Below are 25606 nucleotides of genomic sequence, written 5' to 3'. Positions count from 1 at the left end.
ATGAGACTGGCTGTGAATCCTTACAATGACAACTCACTCAACTGTAAAGCGAACTATTTCTATAAGAAAGGCATTGCAAAAGTTTTTCAATTTTCAAGTGACGCAGGTATGATGGGGAACTTTGGCTTTGGACGACCACGCTGCGGCGTGTTCGCGTCCCAACTTATCGTGTCGTAACCATTGCTGGAAAACAATGCATTTCGGGTGGAAGTATCTTCCATTGAATTAACAGTTCGTATCTTTGTAGTGAATGTAAATTTGGATTATTTGTAGTGACATGTAAGTTTCTATGTTTTACTGAATGTAGATGATGAAGAAAGGAAACTACGAATGACCATACCAATGTGGATTTTTTTTATCATGCAGATACGTCTGTAAGCGATACTACACATTTTTATATTAAAAATTGACCCCTTCGGCAAGACCCACCACACTTTTGGAACACCGGTCCAATCGCTCTTAACCAACTGAGCTACCGAAGCTTATCAGAAGCGTGCGAATTTTTCCGTTCCTGCCTTTTTTGTTTACATGCCTTTTAAGGTACAATAGGAGCAGCCAGCAGAGTTCTTGATAAATCGTTACGCTTTTTTAGATCACAATTCGGTTTCCAACAATTTTATTAGCAATCTTTCTCTCGTAACTTCATCGATTTGAAACCTGATTTCTTGATTTTCGCTCGATGGGGAAAATCACGAGCATAGGTCTAAAACGCACTTTAAAATTTTGAAACAATTTTTGTACAGATGTTAAAAACATGAAATTATACATTGCGATAGGTGAAGAGTTTGCTTATTCTTTTTTTTTTTGTAAAATATTTTGAACATGGGTTTTCTCTAAAATTAATCATCTATTTCAATTTTACCCCAAAGTGAGTTAAAATTTTAAATTGATAAGCAAGCGTGTGCAGGGGCAGGCATAGACGGCATTATGCAACATCACGCCGGGATCACGGGATTGTTTCCTAAAACAGAATTGAAGCCCTGTTTGAATTAACGAGACCATACACTCCGCCACTCATCCGCCAAATGAAAGTAGACACAAGTATTTTGATTGTTTCTTGTGCAACTGGCTCTGGTTGAAAGTAAAAATACAGGCGTGTAATAAACTCGTATTTTCGGATGTCCGTTAAATTTATTTAACAATCTTAGTATTTAGGAAAGCTTTTGTATATATAACACCTATTCGCGTAATAAAAAGATATAAAAAACATTAATTATGTATGTATGTGCACATAAATAGGTTATCATACAACAGACAAAACTAAACAAAAAAATGTTATGTACAAAGATGAACTTATCCCTAAAAGGGATCTCTTCCAGCTAACTTTTAATTATATTATCTTAATTATATTGTCAAGAAACCTAAAACCGCGTGACTACGATGAATTCGCATGACTGCTTAGAGCTAAACAGAAACGCGTGCAGGAACAATGTTTTCAGCGTATCACGCAAAAGACGGAATTTTACATAAAGCGTTCCCCTATTTTTTTTTCTAAGAAAGCGTAGGGATGGCCGTATGGCCATACGTTGGGACGACAGAATGACGTCAGAGACAAGACCCACATTGCAGGGTAGCATGCACGGGGCCCAAGATAGAGCGGCTTGGAGAGCACTGGTGAAGAGTGTCCACAGTCGTCGCGTCCGTCAGCCATGAGGATAGGACAAGGAAGAAGATAATTCCTTCTGGAAGTTTCTAAGAGAGGAGAAGCTAACTACTCTAGTACTTTTAATTTGAACGATCGTACCTATACTCGTACCTAACAATGGCAAGGACATTTGCGATGCGTTTAACAATTTCCTGCGCCGAAAGCCTCACAGTTCCCCTAACCTTTATTTTCTGTCTATCACTAAAGTATTGCATTTTTCCTTATTTATGGAAAAAATACCAAATTATCCCTGTTTACAGAAAGTGATCAAAAACCAGTATAGTTAATTATAGACCCATATCTATCCTCAGTACCATGAGTAGAATATATTCTCTCATAAGTAGTGGTATTTCAAATACTCAGCATGGTTTCTTCAAAGGACACTACAGTTACAATAAAAATTACCTACAATAGAGACAAGAAGACTATATATCTGAATGTACTCGTTCGTACTAGATGCTCACATAAGAAAAAGCAATCGAACAAGTTTACACTATGTCTGTTTTACTACTGATGTGGAACAGCGGCCTATCCCCCGGGGCTTGCATTTATCTACCCAATAAAACTCCGATGAAAACACTCGATGACGTCCAATATGATCCGGGCTTCCCGAAGGGTCCTTATGCGCAGTCACATCAACTATTTTGCTTTATTACGCCATGTTGTACGGCTTTATGGGCCCATCTGAAGTAATAGGATTTGTTCTGCACAAATTCGTCCACATTTCACTTTCATACGTGATTTGCTAGGCAATCTTAAGCTAACACTTTACTGCGTTTGTTCTTTGCACTGCTTACTACACAAGGGTTTGGAATAGTTATGTTTCCGTTCTTTATTTTATGATAATTTTTCTGGTATTGCACTGACTTGTTTATTTTGAAATAAAATAATAGTCATAGTGCAACGTGAGTAAGTGAGATATTGGAAACGAGGGGAGATAATTCCCGACAGTCGCACATTGATGGAGGGAATTAAAGGCCCGAGTTTGCAATATTCTTACCCCCGGAGTTCCACACAATGTTTATCATCACACTTGCGAAGAAAAATTAAAGCGAAATAATTCTTAAATACGGTGACATTCCAAACATTCGTCCGACATATTGACATTTTTTAACAGGTTAGGCATCAAAAGCACGCCACGCATTCAGCCACGATTGAAAAATTGTTCTAAAATATTTGAAACGGCTATTAAATTAATCAAATTAAATATATGTATAGAAAAATTATAAACGTCAGTATTTTAAAAGTAAAAGCGCATTTATGTTTGCCTACCTCCTTTGTCTTGTTAAACTCAGACTCATTGGAAATTGACAATGTAATCGTGAGTCTTTAATCTGATAGCGCTCCCGGATGGGATGGTCTCACCACACGCTTCCTTAAATTAGCCAGGCCATTGATTGTACCTATCATAAGTCATTTAGCAAACCTTTGTTTCACACATGGCGTATTTCCTAGTCCGCTGAAACAATCAATTGTAACTACGGTGTACAAGGGTGGTGAGAGAGACAGTGCAAACAACTACCGACCAATCTCCGTCTTACCTGCTATTCGATGGGACCCATGAGGAATCATGATGGGAACTTCTCAAATTTAATAGCGAGTTTTGTTATTTGTTAAAAAAAATTTTTTTAATCAACAAATAAAGACTCAAACTTTGCAGAATTTTATTTGGATTAAGCCACATTCAACGGGCATTTGAGTGCAGTAGATACCGATGGCGGCGAATCTAGCTCAAAATAGCCGAAATATCGATTCACGAGACTATAACAATGCGAAATAAATTTAACAGAGTAATGCTTATAATTCATTGCAGTTTGGATTGGAACATCTTTGCACATTTTTCCCTAGCAGTATTATTTCAAAAAAATAAACGTGTCAGACTAACTGGCTTAAATCAACGCCCAGCCCAAATCGTTTGACCTAGAAAATTTAATTTATAAAACGCAAGGAAACAGACCAGACAAAGAAGCGATTTTGATAAATTCAACCCTTAAGTGGGTTATTAAGGGGATGAAAGTGTGTATGTGGAACAAGTTTTATTAAAGCAATTTTTTATAAAAGGTAACGTATTTCCGCTTTTTTGAAAATTCATTCTCCATAAGGAGTGAAAAGAGGTTTGTATCGGGAGCAATTTCTTTTAAATTTGGGACTTGAAACTTTGCAGAAAGACACGTGCAATATTATAAAAAAAACGGATTTCAGCATTTTTGAAAAGGCGTAATAATGAAAAATCTTCCTCTAGGTGAGAGGATGTTGAAAGTTTGTATCGAGAACAAATATTTATTTGATTGAGGAACTTGAAATCTAGTAGAAAGACATTATGCCAGACATATGTCACGTTTTGTCAAATTATTAACCCCACTACTATTTTTGCTTCAATATAGAATTACAACAACCGACATAAAAATTCACGCGTAACCTAACCTAACCTAACCTAACCTAAGCATTCCTAAATATATTTCGCCCTCTCTTTCACATACTTTATTTCTGTCTGCTATAACTATATCCTGATACAGGGAAAAAATATCTATGTGCGTAAAGCTGCCAGACCCACACATATCGGCAAAGCCAAACGACGTACAGCTGTTGGCAATGTTGCCTACAGGCGCGAGTTGATAGGGGTCCGCGTAAATTATTAACAAGTCTGCATGAAGGTGACGGTTAATGATAACGTTAACTAGATTTTGTAATAGAGGCAGCTGAGAGCGACCCGGAGTTATGTCCCGCGCGAGACGGGCAGCGGATTAAAAATGCAACTCTTCAAAACGAGTTCAATTCGGCATGGGCTTGGGCGACGCTGGCGCAACCGGCGATCCCGCCAGTGTTGTTATGACGCCGGGACCGCGTGGTTGACTCCGTCACTCGGACTGCTCGCCATTTACTGTTACTATAAGTAAAATAGGCAACCTGTATTACACATTTTGAACCGAGTGCTCGTGATCTAAGTGATTAAAGGATATTGCCAATTTTGATGGTAAGCATGTTAGACAAAACGTTTTCTTTCATTTTTGTGCATTCTAGGATAAACTCATTTAATTTTGTTCAAAACTTCAATCTCATCCAACTTATTAGGCACCTTTTTCAATAAACAAATAATATATAAGTATTTTTTTCAAGTTAAAATTATCTGAATTAGCAAATGTGATATAGAAAATAATTTTGTCGGTATCGCAACTTACATGTATACTGATATTATTATAACCAAAGTATTTTTAAAACACAAAATTGCAGAATGGATTGACTGCAGCACCGACGTTTATAAAGCAGGAACACAGCTAACAGACAGGGACGCTACAAACGTCAGTATTTACGTGGAGAGAATAAAGGTATCCGCTCCAGAGTTTCTATTTTTGCGCTATATCGTTTATTATGAGGACGGGCGAGTGCGCGGCAGCGGGCCGGCACGGCGCCGACACGGCTCGGGCACGCGGCCGGGGCGGGCGGGCGCGCCGTGACTCTCGCCGGCCACTACATCTGATATTATATTCTGGAGCACGCCGCCTAGCCGCCTCGCGCCAGATATTTCGAGTGTTGCATGCACCACCTATGAATTTACCTAGTATTTCAGTCACAAGGTAGCTCCGGCACAACCAACCGTATCGCGCATCGCCGCTTTTACCTATTTTGTAATAATATTTATTTACATCTCATTAAAACTGTAAACGCCGCGCGTCGCGGTCAAGAGTCCCTTTATGAAGTAATGCTTGGTGCAGTCCGGCTAGCGTAGCGTCGGAGGCGCGCTGCGTGGTACAAAACGCAGTTATTTAAACTTTGATTCAGGTAATACCAATTTAATATCCATGATTGTCAAATGTTTTACTTAAAATATAAACTCAAAACATTAGCAATCATCAATTAATAAACATATGCAAGGCAAGTTATACATACAATAAAAAACCGTAACATTACAGAGAACCTTCAATATTAGTACAGTATGTGAGGTTAAAGTATGCGCTTTGAAGTGGGGTCTATTGTATAGACTTGTTGTAGAGCTCGCCTAACAAAGCCCTGTGATATAGCGTGATAGAATGATGAGGTACATTCATGCTCTATACTTTAGATACAACTACACATTTTTTTCAGATTCGGCCAAAAATAAAGAATATTTAAGCTATAGCTAAAAAAAATACAGTAGAAGCTCGATTATCCGAACTAATTGGGACAGAGACTAGTTTACATAATCAAAAGTTCGTAAAATCGAAATGTGGAGGTTTTGGAGCAATATCAAACAAAAACAACGCCTTTTTACATAAAAACAATAGAAAATGTTAAAATTTTATGTACAATAAAATTATTGTTAAAATAAAAGAAATTTTCTTACACATTTTTTTATAAAGTCGTCCATTTGCAGCAAACGGATGCAGTGTTCGATTAATGGAGGGTTCGGATAAACTAAGTCAGCTTTCGGATAATCGAGGTTCGCGTAATCAAGGTTCTATTGTGTATAGGTATTTTTTTATAAAATAAGCAATTTATGGGGAAAAACAATATATAATAAGCCTATAGTAATTTTAAACATCACAATGTCACTTAATGGAATTGCATTAAAGTGCCGTTTCTTGTAACAGTCCGGATATAAATAATTTAGCGCTAAATGATCTGCATTGCAGACCTGGAGTGGCATATTTAGATAGGGCTGCCCAATTCAAGTTAGACGGATTTCATGTCACAATTATGATTTCGGATGTAGGTAGTAGTGGAAATGACTAACGAGACTGAGAGGCGAGGGTTAGGCGTGAGAGGTGAGGGGAGAGGTTGGGGGTTGAGGGGTTGGAGCTTGACGGGTCAGGGTTTGAGGGGCTGGGGCGTTGAGAGGACGATGATTTGATAGATTGGAGACCCATTCTCCGTTGGGTGTTGAGGGGTCCGGGGTTGGGAGTTGAGGGGTCGCGGTTAGGAGTTAAGGAGTCTGGGGTTGAGGGGTCAGGGATTGGCGGTTGAAGGGTTGAGGTTCAGGGTCGAGGGGTTTAGGGAATAGGAGTTGACTGGTTGTGAGGATGAGGAATCGGGGGGTTGAGGGTTTGGGTCAGTGGTGGTGTGGAGGATGGATTTAGTGACAGGAATGGACGGAATTATTACTGAAACGGAATGGTTACTCGAAGAAAATCCTCCATATTTAGAATGTTTACATCCAGTGTAAAAACATTTGTTTTTCATTTATGCGTCTCGTGTCACACATAAGATCTTAACAATACTTTAAAACTAAAAATGTAAAAAAAAACCTTTTATAAGAAAAAGTAAACCAATTTCAAAAATGATAAAATAAAATATTATCCTATTTAAGTATATGCGTTACCTATTAATATGAACACCTACTGTTATAATACTGGTCAATAATAATCAGCGTTATGTCCAAAAATCACAATACATTAGAGTGCTTCGCCAACATGCCAATCGTTAAAGCTCCGTAGCGTAGCGTAGTCATCACTCTCTATCACTCTTCCATAGGTATTGTGCGACAGTGACAGTTGCGTTTCGTTCGCCATGGAACGTAAACGATTAGCATGTTGGCTACGCACACTAATAAATGTGAAAGTAACTCTCTCTGTTTTTTCCACCTTTTTGTGTGAAAATAAAGAAATAAGTTTTTAGCAAAAATTTCATTTTTGGTACAAGCTTTTATTGCTGACTGTAATTTTATTTTCACAGGCAACTAATACTCACTGAGACAATTTTAACAACCCTAAACACAATTACGTTCAAACAAACACAGAGTTCCTATGCCCACCTCCGTCTCTATCATCAAATCAGCTCGATAGTACGGTACCATAATATTGCATTGTCACTCGACTTACATATGTATGCTAATTTTCAGCCGAAGCAGAAACCGGGAAGTGGGTTAAATTTAACTTGCAAGATTTGATTACAGATTCAGATGATACAGATTACAGACATGTAATACCTCTGGTGTTGCAGGTGTCCATAGGCTACGGTGACTGCTTACCATCAGGCGGGCCGTATGCTTGTTTGCCACCGTCGTGGTATAAAAAATAAATAGGGTGAAACTAAATAAAAGCTTGTAAAATATACTGACCATCTCGCATAACAGCCGCGTCTGTCAGAGCAGTGTTATTCGTCCGATTTCCCGTTGTTTTTGAAAAGGCTCCGTGTTATTAGTCGCCCGGCGCGCCGTTCATTAGCGCACTGCGATGCGCTTTATCCGTGTTCGTTTTGTCACAACCTTGTTATTCATTCACTTTAAACCGACTAATTGTAAAACCATTGCAGGAGTTCATAGCATATTTATATCATATATGCCCATAACAAAGTAGTTAATACACTTTTAAATTAAAATATGAGGTTAGCTGCAATTTATACGCGTACTTCTTTTTAATCTTGTTATTTATTACTTTGAACCCTTTGTTTGTATACAACCCTATCAGATATTTTCTTGTAATAAATAGGTACGACTGAAAGTTCTTATATCTGCCACTTAGACTAGATATAATACAAAGATGCATTGAATTTATCATGAAAATACAAGTTATGGGAGGTTATTATTTTGATTTCAGGATTATTAAAAAAAAATTGGTCGGCGCTGTTATAGTTTTGACCCGAGAAATTTATCATGACATAATTTTAAACGGCTATTACTGTGGGCTAAAAAGTTAGCTTAAGTAAATTATCTTTTTATAATAAAGAACAGTTTAAGCAAACTGTTGCATAAAACTGTTCAACAAACTGTTTTTATTGATACCTATTACAAATTCAATCGCTTTCGTACTTTTTAGGGTTCCGGACAAAAAAGGTAAAAAGGAACCCTTATGGTGCGACTCTGTCTGTCACATTGCTAAATATCTCGAAAAGTACTTAAGCTGTCGATTTGAAATTTGGAATAGTAATGAGAATGAACAACGCTAACCCCCACATATTAAAAGTAGGAAGTATATATTTTTTATATGAATTATGGAAAATGCCCAATATAAAGAGGGGGCAAAATTTCAAAGCCAAGTGGGGTATCATTTGAAAGAGCTCAAATTGAACATTACAAAACAATTTTTTTTTTCATAGTGAAAAAAATTGACTTATGAAGGAAAATGTAAAAATAAATATCATCGCCCCCTTATCTCCGAAGTTTACGAATGAAAAATTATGAAATTATGATTACAGGAAAAAATAAAAAACATTTTATAATTTAATTTGCAATTTAATCCCGTTTGCGGGTGTGTATTATAGTTGAAATTCCTATGAGTTTACACTAAAAACACCTGTCAAATAAAACAAAAATTATTGAAATCGGTTCACATGCAGCACTTGACCGGTTTTTTAACCTTGACCATACAGAATGATGTCATTCAACAGCGATCACGTCCCAAGTTAACACTCAGCAAGCTTTGTGGCTTAAACACGGTACTCGACTGAGAAGCTCTGTACTATATCGCGATTGTATAAAATACTATTTTATACGTAAGAAGACTTTAATATCGTCAAAGAGAATTTGAAATAGAGGTGGATTGTCAAAGAAAAATTTATAGCAACAGTAAATTTATCAAAAAGTGGCGCCATCTTACCGGGCATAGGCAAAAGGTTATGGCGCCATCGCTCGAAACGATGCCACCATACCGTTGACCTATCATCTATTAGATGGCGCCACTTTTTGATATTTATCAAATTTAACACATACCAGTGAAAGAATAAGGATCAAAGCCAAATAGCGTTCTAAAAGTTTTAATAATGTGTTGATGATGGCAGTAAATTCTTTAGTGTACAAAAATACATATTAAAAGTAATATACACTTAGTAAGAAGTACAAAGGCGAACTTATTCCTTTGAGGGATCTCTTCCAGTTAACCGTTGAGTAAATGAGCGGAGATAGTGAAAAGAGGGTGAGAAATGCAGCAAAATGTACAACAAGGTACCAGAAAGACAAAGGATATAAATACATACATAATTTATAGGATAAACATGCATTACAACAAAAAGGAATGGGGAAAACACACTAAAAATTGGAATGAAGTAGAAGAATATAAAAAAAACTATTCAATAGAAATTAATCAGTCAGCTAACCATAGAATCTTTAACCTCCCCTTGAGCGACGCAACCGATTGCGCCTGTCTGAGTGAAACAGGCAGCTCATTCCACAGCTTCACTGAACGCACTGCGAAGGACTTGTGGTATCCACGAGATTTGTGAGGGGGGATGGCAAGTGATAAATTCGCGCTAGAACGCAGACGGTGGCCACTGCCTTCAGGCAGAAATTGAGATTTTTGAGAGAGGTATAGAGGAGAAGAAGGTGTAAAGAGAACATTAAAGATAAGAGAAATAGTGTGAAGATCTAGAATAGAGCGGCGGATTGGAAGCCAATTGAGTTTTAGACGGTAGTAAGACACATGATCGTACTTCTGTAAGCCGAAAATGAATCTGATACAGACATTTTGTAAACGCTCTAACTTGTCCAGAAGTTCCTCTGACATGTCAAGGTTCACAGCGTCCCCGTAGTCTAGTAAAGGCAGTAACAGAGAGCGAGCCAGCATAGTTTTGGCATCAAGTGGAAGAAAGTTCGCGCCTTAAAGAATGAAGAGATCCAAACAGCTTGTTGCTCAATTCAGTGACATGAGGCGCCCAAGAAAGTGTCTGATCCATGGTGCCCCTAGATTTCTGACAGTGGGTGAGAAAGGAATCGGTATACCATCAAATAAAATTCTAGGTACAACCTGCTCAGACAATTTGGATGTAATAAGCACTTCCAAAAACGATCGCCTGTGACTGCGTGGCGTTGACTTTTAAACCATAAAATGAAGCCCACAAACAGACGGATTCTAAGTCGGCGTTAATTTGCTTTACGAGGAAATCGAAATCGTCAAGGTTGGCAACTGAATAAATTTGCAGATCATCTGCGTAAAGATGGTAACAAGATTTTAAAGACTTAGTAATGTTATTTATAAAAATGGAGAAAAGCAATGGAGAGAGAATACCCCCTGAGGAACGCCAGCAGAAAATCCACACCAATCAGAAAGATTATCATCAACTCGAACCCTCTGACGCCTCCCAAAGAGGTAGCTGTGAAACCAGGACAATGAAGTGGGCGAAACATTAAAAAGTTTAAAAAGGCTAGGAGAATGTCGAAATCTACTGTGTTGAATGCTGTGCTAAAGTCTAAGGGAACCAAAACTGTGATTTTTTTTATTTTCTATATTAAAGCGAATGTCGTCGGTGACTTTCCCAAGAGCAGTGGTGGTGCTATGCCCGGGGCGGAACCCGGATTGGAAAGGATTAAGAAGGTTGGGTCTACTGAGATGCGAAGAGAGACGTTTATCGGTAAAGTGTTCAATTATCTTGGAAAGGATTGGAAGAATGGAAATAGGACGATATTGGGAAAATGAGGAAGGATTAGACACTTTAGGAAGTGGAATTATGTGAGTATATTACTAACATGAAGGGGAGACACCAGAGAAGAAAGAAAAAATTATTATATGCGATGGTACAGGAGCTATTAAGTCCACCACGAGCATATGCATATCCAAGCTCAGGTTATCATCACCGACGGCTTTTAATAGACTTGAGAATTGAAACAACTTCTTGCGAGGTAATGGGGGCCAAGATCGAAAAGAGAAATATCTGGAAGTGGAGAATTGGCTAAAAGGGATAAAGAACTTTGCTTGACGCGCGAGTCAAGGCAAACAGAAGAGGCGCTGAAATATTGATTAAGAGCGTTCAGATCTAGAGTTCCAATAGCATTGAGTTTGGGTTTGCCAACACCAAGTGATTTTAAAAAACTCTAAAGCTTAGTGGGGGGACATTCGTCATTAGAACGATGTATGTATTTGCGCCTAGCGTCCCTGCAAGCCCTATTGCAATGGTTACGAAGGGGTCTCTATTGGTTCCCATAAATTTTTAGTTCCGATTTTCTCAGTCCATAACGTTTTCTACCATAATTTTTATTAGTCATATTGTTAATAGTCATAAAATTAAACGACATAAATTGTAGATCCGATTTTTGCAGGTCATCATTATTGTTAGTCATAATATTTGTCGGTCATAATATTCAAAGCTCAGATTCTATATCATTACATAATGTAGAAGGTAATAAACTTGTTTATAATAATTGTCGTAAGGTCTATTTACGCAAGGTATAATGATCGATATTCACTTGATTAGTTACTAATACAATTCAATGTTCTGGTATTAAAATATAATATGATTGAAGGTTTTATCGTTTTCTTTACGCACAATCAATATTACCAGTTAAGTACCCGTACCACGAGTTGGCTTTTGATATTAACTCCATCGCATTCTCTTTATCGCACTAATGCATCAGTACAAGCGAGATGAACTGCGATCGAGGACACGAAATGCTATTTTTCATGTAGCTTATTACATGCTATTTTTTATGTAGCATGGAGTCGACTCCTATTTTCGCTCTGAGGGACACAAGGTAACTAACGAACCTACCTGGGGAAACATGATTTTTTGTTTGGCTGACTTTACCTCCGTTTCCTATATTTCATGTAACTTATTAATCCATTTCGTGCCGCCAACGAGTCGACGGAGCCCCGCTTCGCGGGACTCCTATTTTCGCTCTGAGGGACACAAGGTAACTAACGAACCTACCTGGGGAAACATGATTTTTTGTTTGGCTTACTGACTTTACCTCCGTTTCCTATATTTCATGTAACTTATTAATCCATTTCGTGCCGCCAACGAGTCGACGGAGCCCCGCTTCGCGGGACTCCTGTTTTCGCTCTGAGGGACACAAGCTAACTAACGAACCTACCTGACGAAACAGGTTTTTGTTTCGTTTGGCTTACTGACTTTTGCGCCGTTTCCTATTTTTCGTGTAGATTATTAATCCATTTCGTGCCGCCAACGAGTTGACGGAGCCCCGCTTCGCGGGACTCCTGTTTTCGCTCTGAGGGACACAAGGTAACTAACGAACCTACCTGGGGAAAAGGTTTTTTTTTGTTTGTCTTACTGACTACCATGCCGTTTCCTAAATTTCATGTAATGTAGCTTACTAATGCATTTTGTGCCGCTAACGAGTCGAGGAAACCTCGCTTCACGGGACTCCTATTTTCACTCTGAGGAACACAAAGTAACTAACGAACATACATAAGTTTCTTTTATTCTTATTTTACAGCATAATTTTAACAAGACATTATCGAAAGGCATAATTATAAAAAGAAGCACCTTCAAAAGTATGTCTTTAAACTTTTCTGAGTAAATATATGTATGTGTATAAAGTGGTATAGATATGATTTCTTAGACGTAATTCACTTTAGTAATTAAAACTATATGAATAATAACCATTAGTCCGTTAAAATGTATGCCATAAAATATTTCTGAATAATAATGCATAGGCCTTAGAATGTTATACTAATCAATTTTATAACTTTTGCGATTATAGTATTTAATATTATAGAATGATAATGTTCGAACTATTAAACGTTATGCTTAGCAAAAATTATGACTATTGATCTTTATGTTCTTTAATTATATGGATATCAATTTCTGACTATCGAAATTCGGAACAATAAGAATATGGGAAAGAAAGGGATCCCGTTACGAAGTGATGTGTAAAAATTTACGGTGTTTTCTTTGACAATACACCTCTATTTCAAATTCTCTTTGATATCGATGAGTACTCCACGATCTTCATACAAATTCACTAAGATTGAGAACCCAAAAACGCCATACAAAAAAGGCCTTCGAATAATGACTTGTGTAATTTTCAGGGTGAATCTATCCTGTAGAAATATGTATATTGGATACGTGCGAAGTGCATGGTGGGGGGGGGGGGGGTAAGTAAAGCCATCGACATGCGGTGGTAAAAATTGGCACTAAAGATGATTAGGGTGTTTAACATTTCGTGTAAGTTACATGGCCCGAAATGGAACTTATCACTCCTGAGATATTCATTTCATTGTATGGTATAAGGAACCACCGCAATCTGTATTTTATTTGTAATACATATTTAATTTGATAATCATTAATACTGTATCCGTGTATATAGCTTTACAAATACCACATATTATATGTTTTTTTTTTCTAAAAGTTAAGAATGGGTATAGTAAGATATCCTTAAAAGATAGACATACACCGCTTTCAGGCGATCCGGCTTTGTAATGATCTCCCACTCAACATCAGACAGGCTCAAACCAAGCTCACGTTTAAGCGCATGTTACGCAAGCACTTTTTCGACAAGCTCACTGGTTAAATATCCATCGTAGTCATAGTATTTTTTGCACTGGGTACATAAAGTAACATCTATTTAAGTATATTTAATTAAAGTATATTTATTTAAGTTTATTACCTACTACTGTTTCTGTTTAGCCTGATTGTTTACTGGTAAAGAATGCCTTTAGGCATTACGTTCGCAAGTGGACGTTATTTGTTATATTGTGCAATAAATAAATAAAATACACCATCGCAGACTTTTTTGTAGACCAATGAAAGAGAGACAATCCCACCATACATTGTTTTGTTATATCTCAAACGGATCAGGCAGCGTTTTCGATTAGAGCTTCTCCGACATTATTAGCAAACATCGTCATTTCCAAACCTTAACAAGTTATAGACTTAAACCTTCCTCAAGAATCACTCTATTGATAGGTGATAATGGTATGAACATACGTTTAGTAGTTTTTGAGTTTTGGAGATGTAGTGAATTTACGTTGCGCCCTAGATTTGCGGATGTTAGGTTACGGGACAGTCGTCCACAGCGAATACAATAAAAATGCACCTATAAGAATTCAATTAACGACGACGAATGACTACAATTTTTCCTATTCAAAAAATGTTCAGTTTTCCCCACGTAAGGTAATTTAATGAAAAAAATTGATTATGGAACTCCGATGATGATCAATTTAAAGTATTCATCAACATTTGCATTCGGTAAACCAAATGGTACTTTGAGAGACCAAGTGCAAAAGTTACCTACTTTAAAATACTAGTAATTGTATTTTAAGAATACTCTCGATTGGTCTAGGACTATGATATTTTAATCAGTTTTATTTTTAAAACAAATTTCAAATGAAAAAGAAAATAGTCATTAAAAAGTCATTGTTCTCTAAGGAAACAAGGACACAAATATTACCTCGTCTTGGCACTCTTGGCTATTCATAGGATCGAGTATGTGACAGCACGCGTCTCTCAGTTTTGTGTTAATAAAACATATCATATCAAAACACTTAACATATTCATAAATAAGCTATTAAAGGTGACTCACGCCAGACCGAGCCGTAGGTTCCTGTTCCTTCCGGCGCTTCGTTTTCTATGGAAAGCACCCCGTGATCACCGATCAGGCCCCGGCCCAGTCTAGCATGAGTCATCCTTTACTCGTAATATACAACTTTTATTACGCGGCTCTTACGTGCGGTAGTAAGCCGCTGACACTCCATTAGAGTCTAATCATGTCTAATTGCAATTAGTTGTAATCCTTTGTTGCAGGATAATAGCACATTGTTAGCAAGGGTGTAAAGGATGGCGGGGGAAGCCCCGGGCTCGCTGCACGGGTGGGGCTGCACCCCTACCGGGGACACGCCGCCAACCGTAGCGGGTGAGCAGGCCACCAAACCGGCATGCCTGCCAGTTTTGCTCAGAGGCTGGCGGAAGACTGCCCTCTACTGCATCCTAGTGTTCCTCATGGTGCTAATTTTCCTAAATATCGGACTCACCCTATGGATCATTAGTAGTTTGAAATTGAGAATGGTAAGTGATGTTAACAGCCGATAACAATTAAGTATAATTATTAAACAAGAAGCTAACACAATCAAAGCAACTAAACGGATATCGAAGTTTGGTTCGGATGTCTTTATAGAGTTCCGTAGTCGATTAGGAAGTCTAAGAATAGTTGGAATAGGAATCTTTTGTATTTTGCCGCGGCTCAGAATGCGTAGCCAAGGTGACTATTGCTTTTAACGAAACGTTTTGATTGATTAGTGCGACACTAACAGTTGCGTTTCGTACGGAGCGTAACGATTGGCATGTTGGACCAGGTCAGTAATCGTAGAAAACTGCAATTTGTCATGGGTATATATAAGTAGGTATTATGGACACATTAGCGTGAGTCATCATTATTATCGTAGAGCCAAAACAATACAAGCTAGAAGGTTGAAATTTGCACATCTAGTTTCATTTATACTGCGTATAAGAAATAACTTTTTGAGAAATTCATCCACCAAGGGGGTAAAATAGGGGATGAAAGTTTGTACCGGCAATGAAAAATAGCACTTAACGCATTGCGTACCGGGAACCCGCTCGTTAGGTTCTCTGTTCGTAGTCGCTTTCCTCTACAAAGCGGGAAAACGCTAGGATCGGCTACGAGCGTAGCGCTACGAAAACGTTTGCAGTGAATGCGTTAAAGGGCGTTGAAAGTTTATAACGTAACGTTTTTGACTAGGTAAGGGACTTTAAATTCCTAGGAAGACACAATATTAGAAAGCAAGAAAAGTAAGTTCAGAGCTTTTCAAAATTCATCCCCAAATAGGGTTAAAAAGGGGTTGAAAGTTTGTATCAGGAATTCGCAGATTATGTCAAAAAGCAGCACATATTTATAGCGTGGGCGTACATTGTATCCTGAACGAAGTGAAGGATCTTAAAATAGAATCCTGAGCGTAGCGAGGGATTCAAGTCTTAACGCCAAAGGTGGAAATAATTTTGTTACCATGCGACACATACTGCTTTTACCATCACCTATGAAAAAAAAAAAGATAATAGTAATGAAACAGATTTAGTTACCATACCAAGATCCCGTGGCTACATTTACAGTTGGTTAATAAATCAACAAATTACTTCATTAAGTTTTTACCATTGCTTCTTGCTTCAGTATCTCTTTGAGCCAAGTAATAACCATTAACGCTACGCCGCAGACTACAAACTGCATAAACCGATGTATTCATCGTTGAATTTAATTTGTTACTTTACCTCACTTTTCTTGCTCATCTTTTTGAACTATCTTCGCCTTTAAAACGATTTTAATGATACTGCGAATTATAAGTAATAAATTAATTGTATCTTTTCATGTATTTTATGAGTCTGATGCTTTTTTAGAGTTCCATGCCTCAAACATTTAGTAAAATTTCAACAGACAGATGGACAGTGGAGTCTTAGTAATAGGGTCCCGTTTTTACCCTTTGGGTACGGAACCCTAAAAACGAAACCCTTATAGGATCACCTTGTTGTCCATCCGTCTGTCTGTCTGTCTGTCTGTCTGTCAAGACCTTTTGTCACGGGAATCGGGAACGCGTGGAGTCTACAGTCCCTTGAAGTTATGATAAAAACTAACGTACGTAAAAAAAAAGATACGGCCGTTTTGCCGCAAAAACCTAAATTTTAACATTCTCTTTGAGAATCAAAATTTATAGGGTGATTCGCGTTGATCTAGTCGTTTTTTGAACCCTCATACTTTGGAGTTTGGATTATACCAGAGAAACAAATTTTTCGGGATACAATGTCCATAGTAGACTTATTATTATTAAGCATAGAATTTCAATTGCATAGCTGTTATACTTTAGTTTTTATTAAAATCTAAATAAACCGATTTTCTCACTGACTCACTCATTCACTCACTGATGATCATCAAAACCGTTAGGGTACTCCCTGAAGTCCTAGGAAGCTGAAAGGGTGTAGCAGCCTTTGAAAAATTGCCCCCAGAGATTTTTGTTCAAAACTATTACCAGATGATTTTTTTTTGTTATACTACGTCGGTGGCAAACAAGCATACGGCCCGCCTGATGGTAAGCAGTCTCCGTAGCCTATGTACGCCTGCAACTCCAGAGGAGTTACATGCGCGTTGCCGACCCTAACATCCCTCCCTCCCATCGTTGAGCCCTGGTAACCTTACAAGGCTTTTTAGCAACTATTGCAAGGCTTTACGGGGTAAAAAATGGTGTTAGTACCACTAGCCGAACTTTGTTATACAGGGTGCTACATTTTTTTTTAAGAAGGAAAAGGTTAATAAGGCTCTTTTTTTAACAATACCCACTACCCTTTAAAGTAGGGTGTCATAAACAATTTATAAAAAGAAGTAAAATCCCATCAAAAAGATTTTCACGGAAAATGTTGCCAAGACGAAACCATAAGGCTCGCACTGTCAAAATCAGATCTCCTGTATAGCCAAGCTTCTAACTCTACAGGCCCTAAATTTACAAACTCTGCACCTTAGTCAAAAACAAAATATGTGGGTTGTCCGTTTCGGTACTACAAGAAGTACTGTATAATAAAAAATAATGAATAGTGAACAAAATTTCACCTTACGCCCATGTGACGGTAGCGAAAGTCAACCGGCCAAACCATATATTTTAACTAAGGTGTAGAGTTTGTGAATTTAGGGCTTGTAGGGTTAGAAGCTTGGCTCTACGGGAGATCTGATAACTTTTTGATAGTGCGAGCCTTTTATTTTTTTTGGCGGTTAACGGCTACACATTTAAGTTCTATTGATAACAAATTGAATGGCGGTGGCACTAAATATAATGGAACGTACGAAAACATAAGCAACCGCTTACAGCACTTATGGTTTTGAGAATTTTTACTATTCCAGCGATTTCCATGCATTTACCTGTTTCATTTACAGCGTTTCTCCGTAACGGAAATGAAAATAGGGGCCATTGTAAAATTGATACCAGTAATTTTTATAATGTTCTGAGTATGATATTTGAAAGAATTATGAAATTTATATATTTATTCGTTATCTAAAGTAATTTCGTTAATAAACAAAGAAGTTATGATTTTTTTTTGAAAACCCGGAAAGTTCTTTGGCTCTGGTGTAAAGTTTCCATTTTGGCGGTTACTACGTTTCCGCTTTTTGCCATCGACATGTATATGATTCATTAAATCTAAGTTGTTATTTTTTACAGGGTGGGTTTGGTCCAATGAACATAGTAAAAGGTGGTATAGAGCTGCAAGGACAGGCATTTGTAATGGACAACTTAATCGCCTCGTCAATAAGTTCACGCGCTGGGCAGCCTGTAACGCTGCACTCGTACAGGAACTTCAGCATACTGGTCACCGAGCCCGAGCGAAAGGAAACCGCCAAATTGGTACTCAGTAAGTTGTTGACAACTATCGCCCCTTTCTTTTCAAAATGCTTTCGATTCCAAGTTATTAAGCACGTACCTAATCAACTCTGTAGGTACGGACAGAACAGGTGGAATCCAAAAAAAAAACACATTTCTGAGTGACAACAGAACAGACGCACTCCTTAATATTTTTTTTTCAGAGAGAGATAGCATTGAATGCAGCGGACGCATGTTCGAGGTGCGTGACGCGCACGGCGGCGAAGTGTTCCGTGCGTCCCGCGACGAGGTGCGCGTGTTCAGCGACGTGCTGGCAGTGGACGGGCCCGGCGGGCTGGCGGTCAGGACGGCCGTGCAGGCGCCCAGCGTCAGGGCGCCGCCTGGATCTGACCTGCAGTTAGTATTACAATCTACACATAAGCTTAAAATTCTCGCTTAATAACTTACTAGTCGGGATAATGATAAAGCTTCCACATACATTATAATATGCAATGTAATAAATGTGATCCAATGTCAGGTTTACTAGTTTCTTATAAAAAATCCCGTTTCGTAAACGGTACCGCAGGTTTTTCTCAATATCACTTATCTATATATTTGTATTTAGCACCTGCCTAAACAGATCCAAGCAAAGGAAGGTAGATCACCCGCACTGTCAATATCAGCTCTGTTTATTATTGTCATTATAAATTATTTAGGCTGGAAAAACACCTTAATTTCCATTTTCTGTGATGTCCACGGCGCAACAAGCAAGTGAAAATGTTATCCCGCGTCAGTATCCGGTAACAATGACCCAAAACGTTTGTTTTGATAGCCGGCATTGGCTGTCCGCATAATTGGAATAGTACGGGCGGGGACAGTATTATCTACTACGTCATCTGATACAAGGATAAGCCCCATGGCACACGTTCATAAAAGTGATGCTAAGTTTGGAAAAAAAATTGAATTGGCCGAAAGCACGAAAAAAAGTACCACTTCCGGTTACAAAAAAAGTGAAATTTATGCCATCTATGTAAAACCACTACCACACAAACCCAATTTCACGGGACGGGACCTTCTTGATGCAAAGGTTATCCGTTCAACGTGGCAACGCGGCGAGCGCCATGGGTACTTTTGCATCCGGAGGGTCGCGGGGTGACTTTATAGTGTAGCTGTCGGTATTTACATTTAGGTTAGAAGTAATTTAAGACTATTTTTTTGACCTGTATATCTGTTTTATTTTTGTATAATGTTTATTTATTTGACATTGCTAATTATTTCGTTTATATTTAAATTGGTAATATATTATGTAGAAGAAGATATTATGTAGCTTAGTTAAGGATTATTTATTTTGTGAAACGTTTTTTTTATAAATAAATATTATTTTGATTTTACGGGTTAGTTAATCAAACCACAGTTTCCGCTCAAGTCAATTACAATAATTTATTTTTATTGACGCTGTTAAATCATTTTATTCGTACATATAATATTCGTAAATTTATTTGACTATAGTTATGCTAATATCACAACCTCGTGAAAGCCCATGAGTTAGAAAATATTTCTAATCAAATAATTATAATTATTACATATCAAATTTACAACACAATATTCAATTTAATAGACTATACCTAAGTTTTAATGTTTTTTTTTATTTATACGAGTAGGTATTAACTATTTATGTGTATTACAAAGAATTTAAATAAACATCCTACATTTATTATCATATTCCTTATATACCTACTCGTATCTCAATTTCCTATACATGATGTTTATTTAGTCACCTGCAATAATTTACGGGGCCCTACTGAGCAACTTTTACTATGGGACCAACCCCGAAATCGCGAAAATAATTATACTCCCCCATAGAAAATGTCAAGGGCAGCCAGCCAAAATGAATGAAACACCCAATTCTTTTTTTCGCGATTTCAGTTTGACCTATATATTCACCCCGTTAATTATTGCAGGTGACTAAATAAACAACCTGTATATACATTTTTATTTGACTTTATGCCTTGCAAGTTAATACACTGCTAATAATTATTATTATTACCATATTAAGCCTATCCCATCATATTATCTGTATAATTATATATATTATTACATCCATATTCTATCACATTATTCATATCTATCTATTACATCCATGTCGCCATCATATTATCCTTAATAATCGTATCTATCCATATCATCTATATTCCAGCATACTATTATATTATGACATATTTTTTCTACTCCCGTACTTTTATTTGTCATTTAAAGGGTCGTGCACACATCTTTAAAACCCTACGTTATAGTTGTCAAGACAAGTCTTTAGTCTAAGAAATATTAATACTGCACAGTATAAAGAAGTAAATAAAGTATTTATTTAGAGATGTCAACAAATGGCTAGAAATAAACATACTTCAAGTCAATCTAAATACAACTATATGCATGGAAATGTACGCTACCTATGGAATACTACATCAAATTAGTATCAAGCACAAGGATACAGTAATAGAATGTGTTAAATTCACAACATTTCTAGGTATAATTACAGATTTTAACTCTAATTGGCTTAACCACATGTACTTACTATCAAAATTAAATAGATTTGCCTATACTTTAAAACGACTTGGGGAAGTATCAACAAAAAATACAGCTCTTCTATTTCATGTCAAATCCATGTCTATGTCATGTCAAACCTACGATATGGAATTATTTTATGGGGTAATGTTGAGAATAATGACGAAGTCTTTAGATTACAGAAAATGCGCTTTCGCGCTATATATATAGTCTAAATCCAACTGAATCGTACCGTCGAGAATAAAATACTAACCTTTCTAGCCCATTACATATCTGAAATCAGTCTATTTGTTAAAAATAGCCCACATAATAACATATACCATCTCTGTAACTCATGATCAAAAATAAATATTTTGATTGATTGATTGATTAGTATACTTGCTAACTATGTACCAGTGAGATTTCTAATGCATACTTTTTTCTGGTCCCTATTACCTAGTAAAGTGGCATTTATTCGTGTGATGAGCATGGATATTTGTTCCTGAGTCATGGGTGTTTTCTATGTATTTAAGTATTTATAAATATTTATATATTATACCTAAGTACCCACAACACAAGGCTTATTGAGCTTACTGTGGGACTTAGTCAATTTGTGTAATAATGTCCTATAATATTTCTTTATTTATCATAATAAATAAATGAAAAATTTAACACTTATATCTTATTTACATTCAGCCCCTGCCGCTGCCCCTCGCGCTGCCGGCAATAATTCCCTAAATACTGCTGCAGCAGTATCGAGAGGAGTGTGTGTTTACATACTGCCCTAAAACTCACTTCGCTTTCAACTTTCGGCAATGGCAGACGTCGAAATAATTACAGCGGCCGCGCTGTGTCTTTTTGCGATAGGTACGCAATTATGTTCGATAGCTAAAACGATATCGAATACAAAAAAAGAAAGTTCGTCGTAGACGATGGTGGATGATATCTATCCATCGTAATAGAACTTTGTAAGTACCAATTATTTTTAATAAATTAATAATTTTTGCCTATCTTAAAAAACGAACAACACACGTCTTTCTCCTCCAGGCGCTCGACGAGTAATGAGCAACGGAGCAGAATGTGAACACGCACTGCCGCTCGCGTTGCCGGTCCTTTGACTACCGCACAAAAAAAAACCGCCAGTTTGGGGCAGGGATCGGAATCGGTTTTTTGGAAAAACTTTGAAATAAACATATATTTCGGTTTATTTTATACTCTAAATATAGGACTCGGTTGTGTTTTTAGATAACGACTTCGTATTATTAGATTGCCCAATTAGAATGAAATAATTAACAAAGAACGAAAAAATACCGTTTTCGTTCCCATACAAAAAATACCGGTTTCCGATCCCTGGTTTGGGGAGCGCCTGGCAGCGTGAGTGGCAATGGCAGTGGCATGAGAAGTATGGTGTTTACACACTCGTCCTGTCCACAACCCTGCCCACTTCCCTGCTCACTTCGGCAATCTTATGGCAATTTTATAGCGTATATAAGGTTGCTTGCTAAAATCCACTCCTCAATAATAGTTGCCAGGCTTTTTGATGAAAAAATCGGAGAAATCAGAGATGAGAAACCTAAAGCAATGATTTGTTTGCAATATTCAGGTTGGAGTCTCTAACGAGACACCTGGAGCTGACAGCGCCGCAATCCATACACTTCGAGAGTCGAGCGGGTGGCATTGATATCACGGCTCACAGCAATATCAAACTGGATTCTGTTGTAGGCGCCGTAAGTCAGATTAAATTTTCTTTTCAAAGGTGACATTTGGATGCCTTCATCAGCTATACTTTATAACTTCACTGCTGGAGAGTTGATGCGGGCAGGTGGTGTCACCGTCAATTTTCTTGATAAAATGAGTGACAGATCGAACGTTCTAATCGCTGCAGAAATGCGAGGCCCCGCCGTTGTCTGTTCTCAGTACAAAATTTAATACTCAAGCCGCAGCGTAGCCATTTTGGTGGTAGGCAGGCTCTGTATCTGTGCATGTGTTTGTGTAGTTTTTTTTTAAATGTGGGCTTCTCGATTTTAATCATGTTATATATCGATAATCTGTACACAGCAGAACTTGATTCGTTGATGAAAATATTAAAATCACTATATACATGCCTTTAACATTTGAAGAGTTCCCTCGATTCCTCATGGACTCTATCGTCAGAACTCGAACTTGACAAAAACAGCCAAACATGAATTATTATGTGTCGTTGAAGAGTTCCATTCTGATCAGCATCAGCAGTTCCACAAGAGTTCATCAAATGTCACTTTTTAAAATGTAAATGCTTGATTTGTTAAAGGAAATACACAAATCACTATATGTATGCCTTTAACATTTGAGGAATTTTCTCGATTCCTCATAGATTCTACCATCAGATCTCGAGCTTGACAAAAATGTGTCTTGAAAACCTAATTTGCCTAACAAACATAACGAAGACGACCAATCGCCAAGCGGGAACTATGCGTCGTTGAAGAGTTCCATTCTGATCAGCATCAGCAATTCCACTTCATCAAATATAACTTGCTTAAATGCAAATGCTTGATTTTTTGATGAAAATATAAAAATCACTATATGTATGCCTTTCACATTTGAAGAGTTCCCATAGATCCCATCATCAGAACTGAGTTTTGACGAAAACGGATTCAACCTGTATTATATTAATTCTATCAAAATAGTACATTACGATACAAGTGCGAAAAATAGGAAATTCGAAACGAGTGGCGATAAATTAAAACACGACCGAAGGGAGTGTTTTAAATCGACACGAGTTGCGAATTACCTATTCGCACATGTATCGTACAACGTTTTACAGTACATATGGCCCTTTAAATGTTCGACACAGTAACATAATATGCTACTTCTCGCACTAGTGCTATAAAGTAGCCCCATATGTACTGTAAAAATAAATTTCAAAATCGATTCAAAAATGACGGAGTTATGAAGTAACAAACATTCAAATAAAAAATAAAAAAACACAAATGACTTGAGAACCTCCTCCTTTTGAAATCTTGAAGTCGGTTAAAAAGTGGCAGTGTGTGTGAGGCTACAGTGACAGCTGGCGTAGACTTCATCTTTAGGAATAATGTATCTACGCAGTAATGAGACAGTGACAGCAATTTATCAAAGAAATTGACAGTGACATCATAACATGCATCGCCCGCGTCATTGCTGCAGCAGTAACGTTTGCAACAATAATGATGGTGGGGTACCATTCGGATTTACACTACAAGTGTCATGTGCATCTATGTCCCGCAAATGTCAAAATCAATCCCCCCCCTATCCCTGAATCCCTGGTTTTTTTTTACATTTGCGGCAGCCGGAAAAGAAATCGCACCGCAATACTGCAGCAGTAAGGCTGGTGCAGGCTGAATCCGAATGAATCTTTACTGACGCGGCTTAAATATATTAGAAATATCTTCAATAAAAACATTTCTTTTAAAAGTGTGTTTTTTTCAGCTAATAATCGACACTCCGAGTATTTTCATCTCAAACCTTAAAGAGGCTATGAAAGTAGAGTCCGCGCCCCCGACCAAACACTTTCGGCCGCAGAAAGTGTACCAGCTGTGCGCCTGCGCGTCGGGCAAACTGTTCCTCGCCGCCGCCGACGCCTCCTGCGCCGCCAACAACGCCGACACTGACTTTTGTAGATGATAAACATAATTTACTAATTCAAAAGCAATAAATATTCAATAAAAATCCAATCCGTACACAATTACTATCTGAAGAAAATTTGTGATTTTAATTCGATATGTGCGAGAAGGACAAATACTTTAGTCAGGCACAAAAGAGATAATGCTATTTGGTTCATTCTGAATTCCATTCCATCTTGAATACCTGTTTTAAAGTTTGGTAATATATATAAAATATAATTATATTAATACACCCTGTATAAGAAGATGGTTAAAATAAAACTTAGTGGAAGAATAGTATTTAGGTCATGTACTTTGCACAATGCACAATAATTACATTTAGTACAAAAGTGTGATCATAGAATACTGACAAATAGAAATTTAATTATAAAATTATGTATAAAGCTTGTATTTTATCGCCTCAGAGTTTTAGAAATATAATTATGCAGTTTTTAAGCAAAAGGCTGCCTCCTTATTGTTGGTATAGGTAAAAAACGTAAGTAAGTCACCTGTTGTATGTAGTTGTGACGTGTTTGAATAGACAATACATGTTTAAAAGACACACAAACAAACCAAATGTATATCCGAACACGTCACAACTACATACAACAGGTGACTTACTTAAGTTTTTTACCTATAGTCAATTAGCCCTATCGACAATCGACATTGTACAGTCGGCATGAAATAGGTAGTGACGGCCTAAGTGGCCAAATATGTCGTGACACATCCATTTTATAGGGTAACAAAGTTGCCTCACGACATATTTGGCCAAATTGGATATCAGTATATATATGATGCAGACTATATGTCGGTGTCAAGACATTCCTAATATAATCAATATTACAAATGCGAAACTAACTCTTTACGTCTGT

The 25606-nt window shown here is 37.4% G+C and overlaps 1 protein-coding gene across 3 annotated transcripts; it reads left to right on the top strand.

The window, feature by feature from the left end:
* On the top strand, window positions 1–25196 carry LOC133516980 (delta-sarcoglycan-like). Of its 3 annotated transcripts, XM_061850072.1 has the most exons (7): window positions 1–4619; window positions 4877–4971; window positions 15032–15292; window positions 18439–18628; window positions 18801–18993; window positions 22718–22841; window positions 24562–25196. In XM_061850072.1, exons 3-7 carry the CDS (start codon window positions 15065–15067, stop codon window positions 24754–24756), a joined length of 930 nt encoding a protein of 309 aa, XP_061706056.1. In that variant the 5' UTR covers window positions 1–4619; window positions 4877–4971; window positions 15032–15064; the 3' UTR covers window positions 24757–25196. The 3 variants fall into 3 exon arrangements, with proteins under 3 accessions (XP_061706056.1, XP_061706057.1, XP_061706058.1); XM_061850073.1 differs by lacking the exon at window positions 4877–4971; XM_061850074.1 differs by lacking the exons at window positions 1–4619; window positions 4877–4971 and adding an exon at window positions 5025–5425.
* The last annotated feature ends 410 nt before the right edge of the window (window positions 25197–25606 follow it).

This window comes from Cydia pomonella, chromosome 4 (genome assembly GCF_033807575.1).
Source record: "Cydia pomonella isolate Wapato2018A chromosome 4, ilCydPomo1, whole genome shotgun sequence".
In the NCBI taxonomy this organism is placed as follows: Eukaryota; Metazoa; Arthropoda; class Insecta; order Lepidoptera; family Tortricidae; genus Cydia; species Cydia pomonella.
The sequence above is the reverse complement of the archived record's forward strand: the minus strand, read 5'-3'. Positions and strand labels throughout refer to the sequence as shown.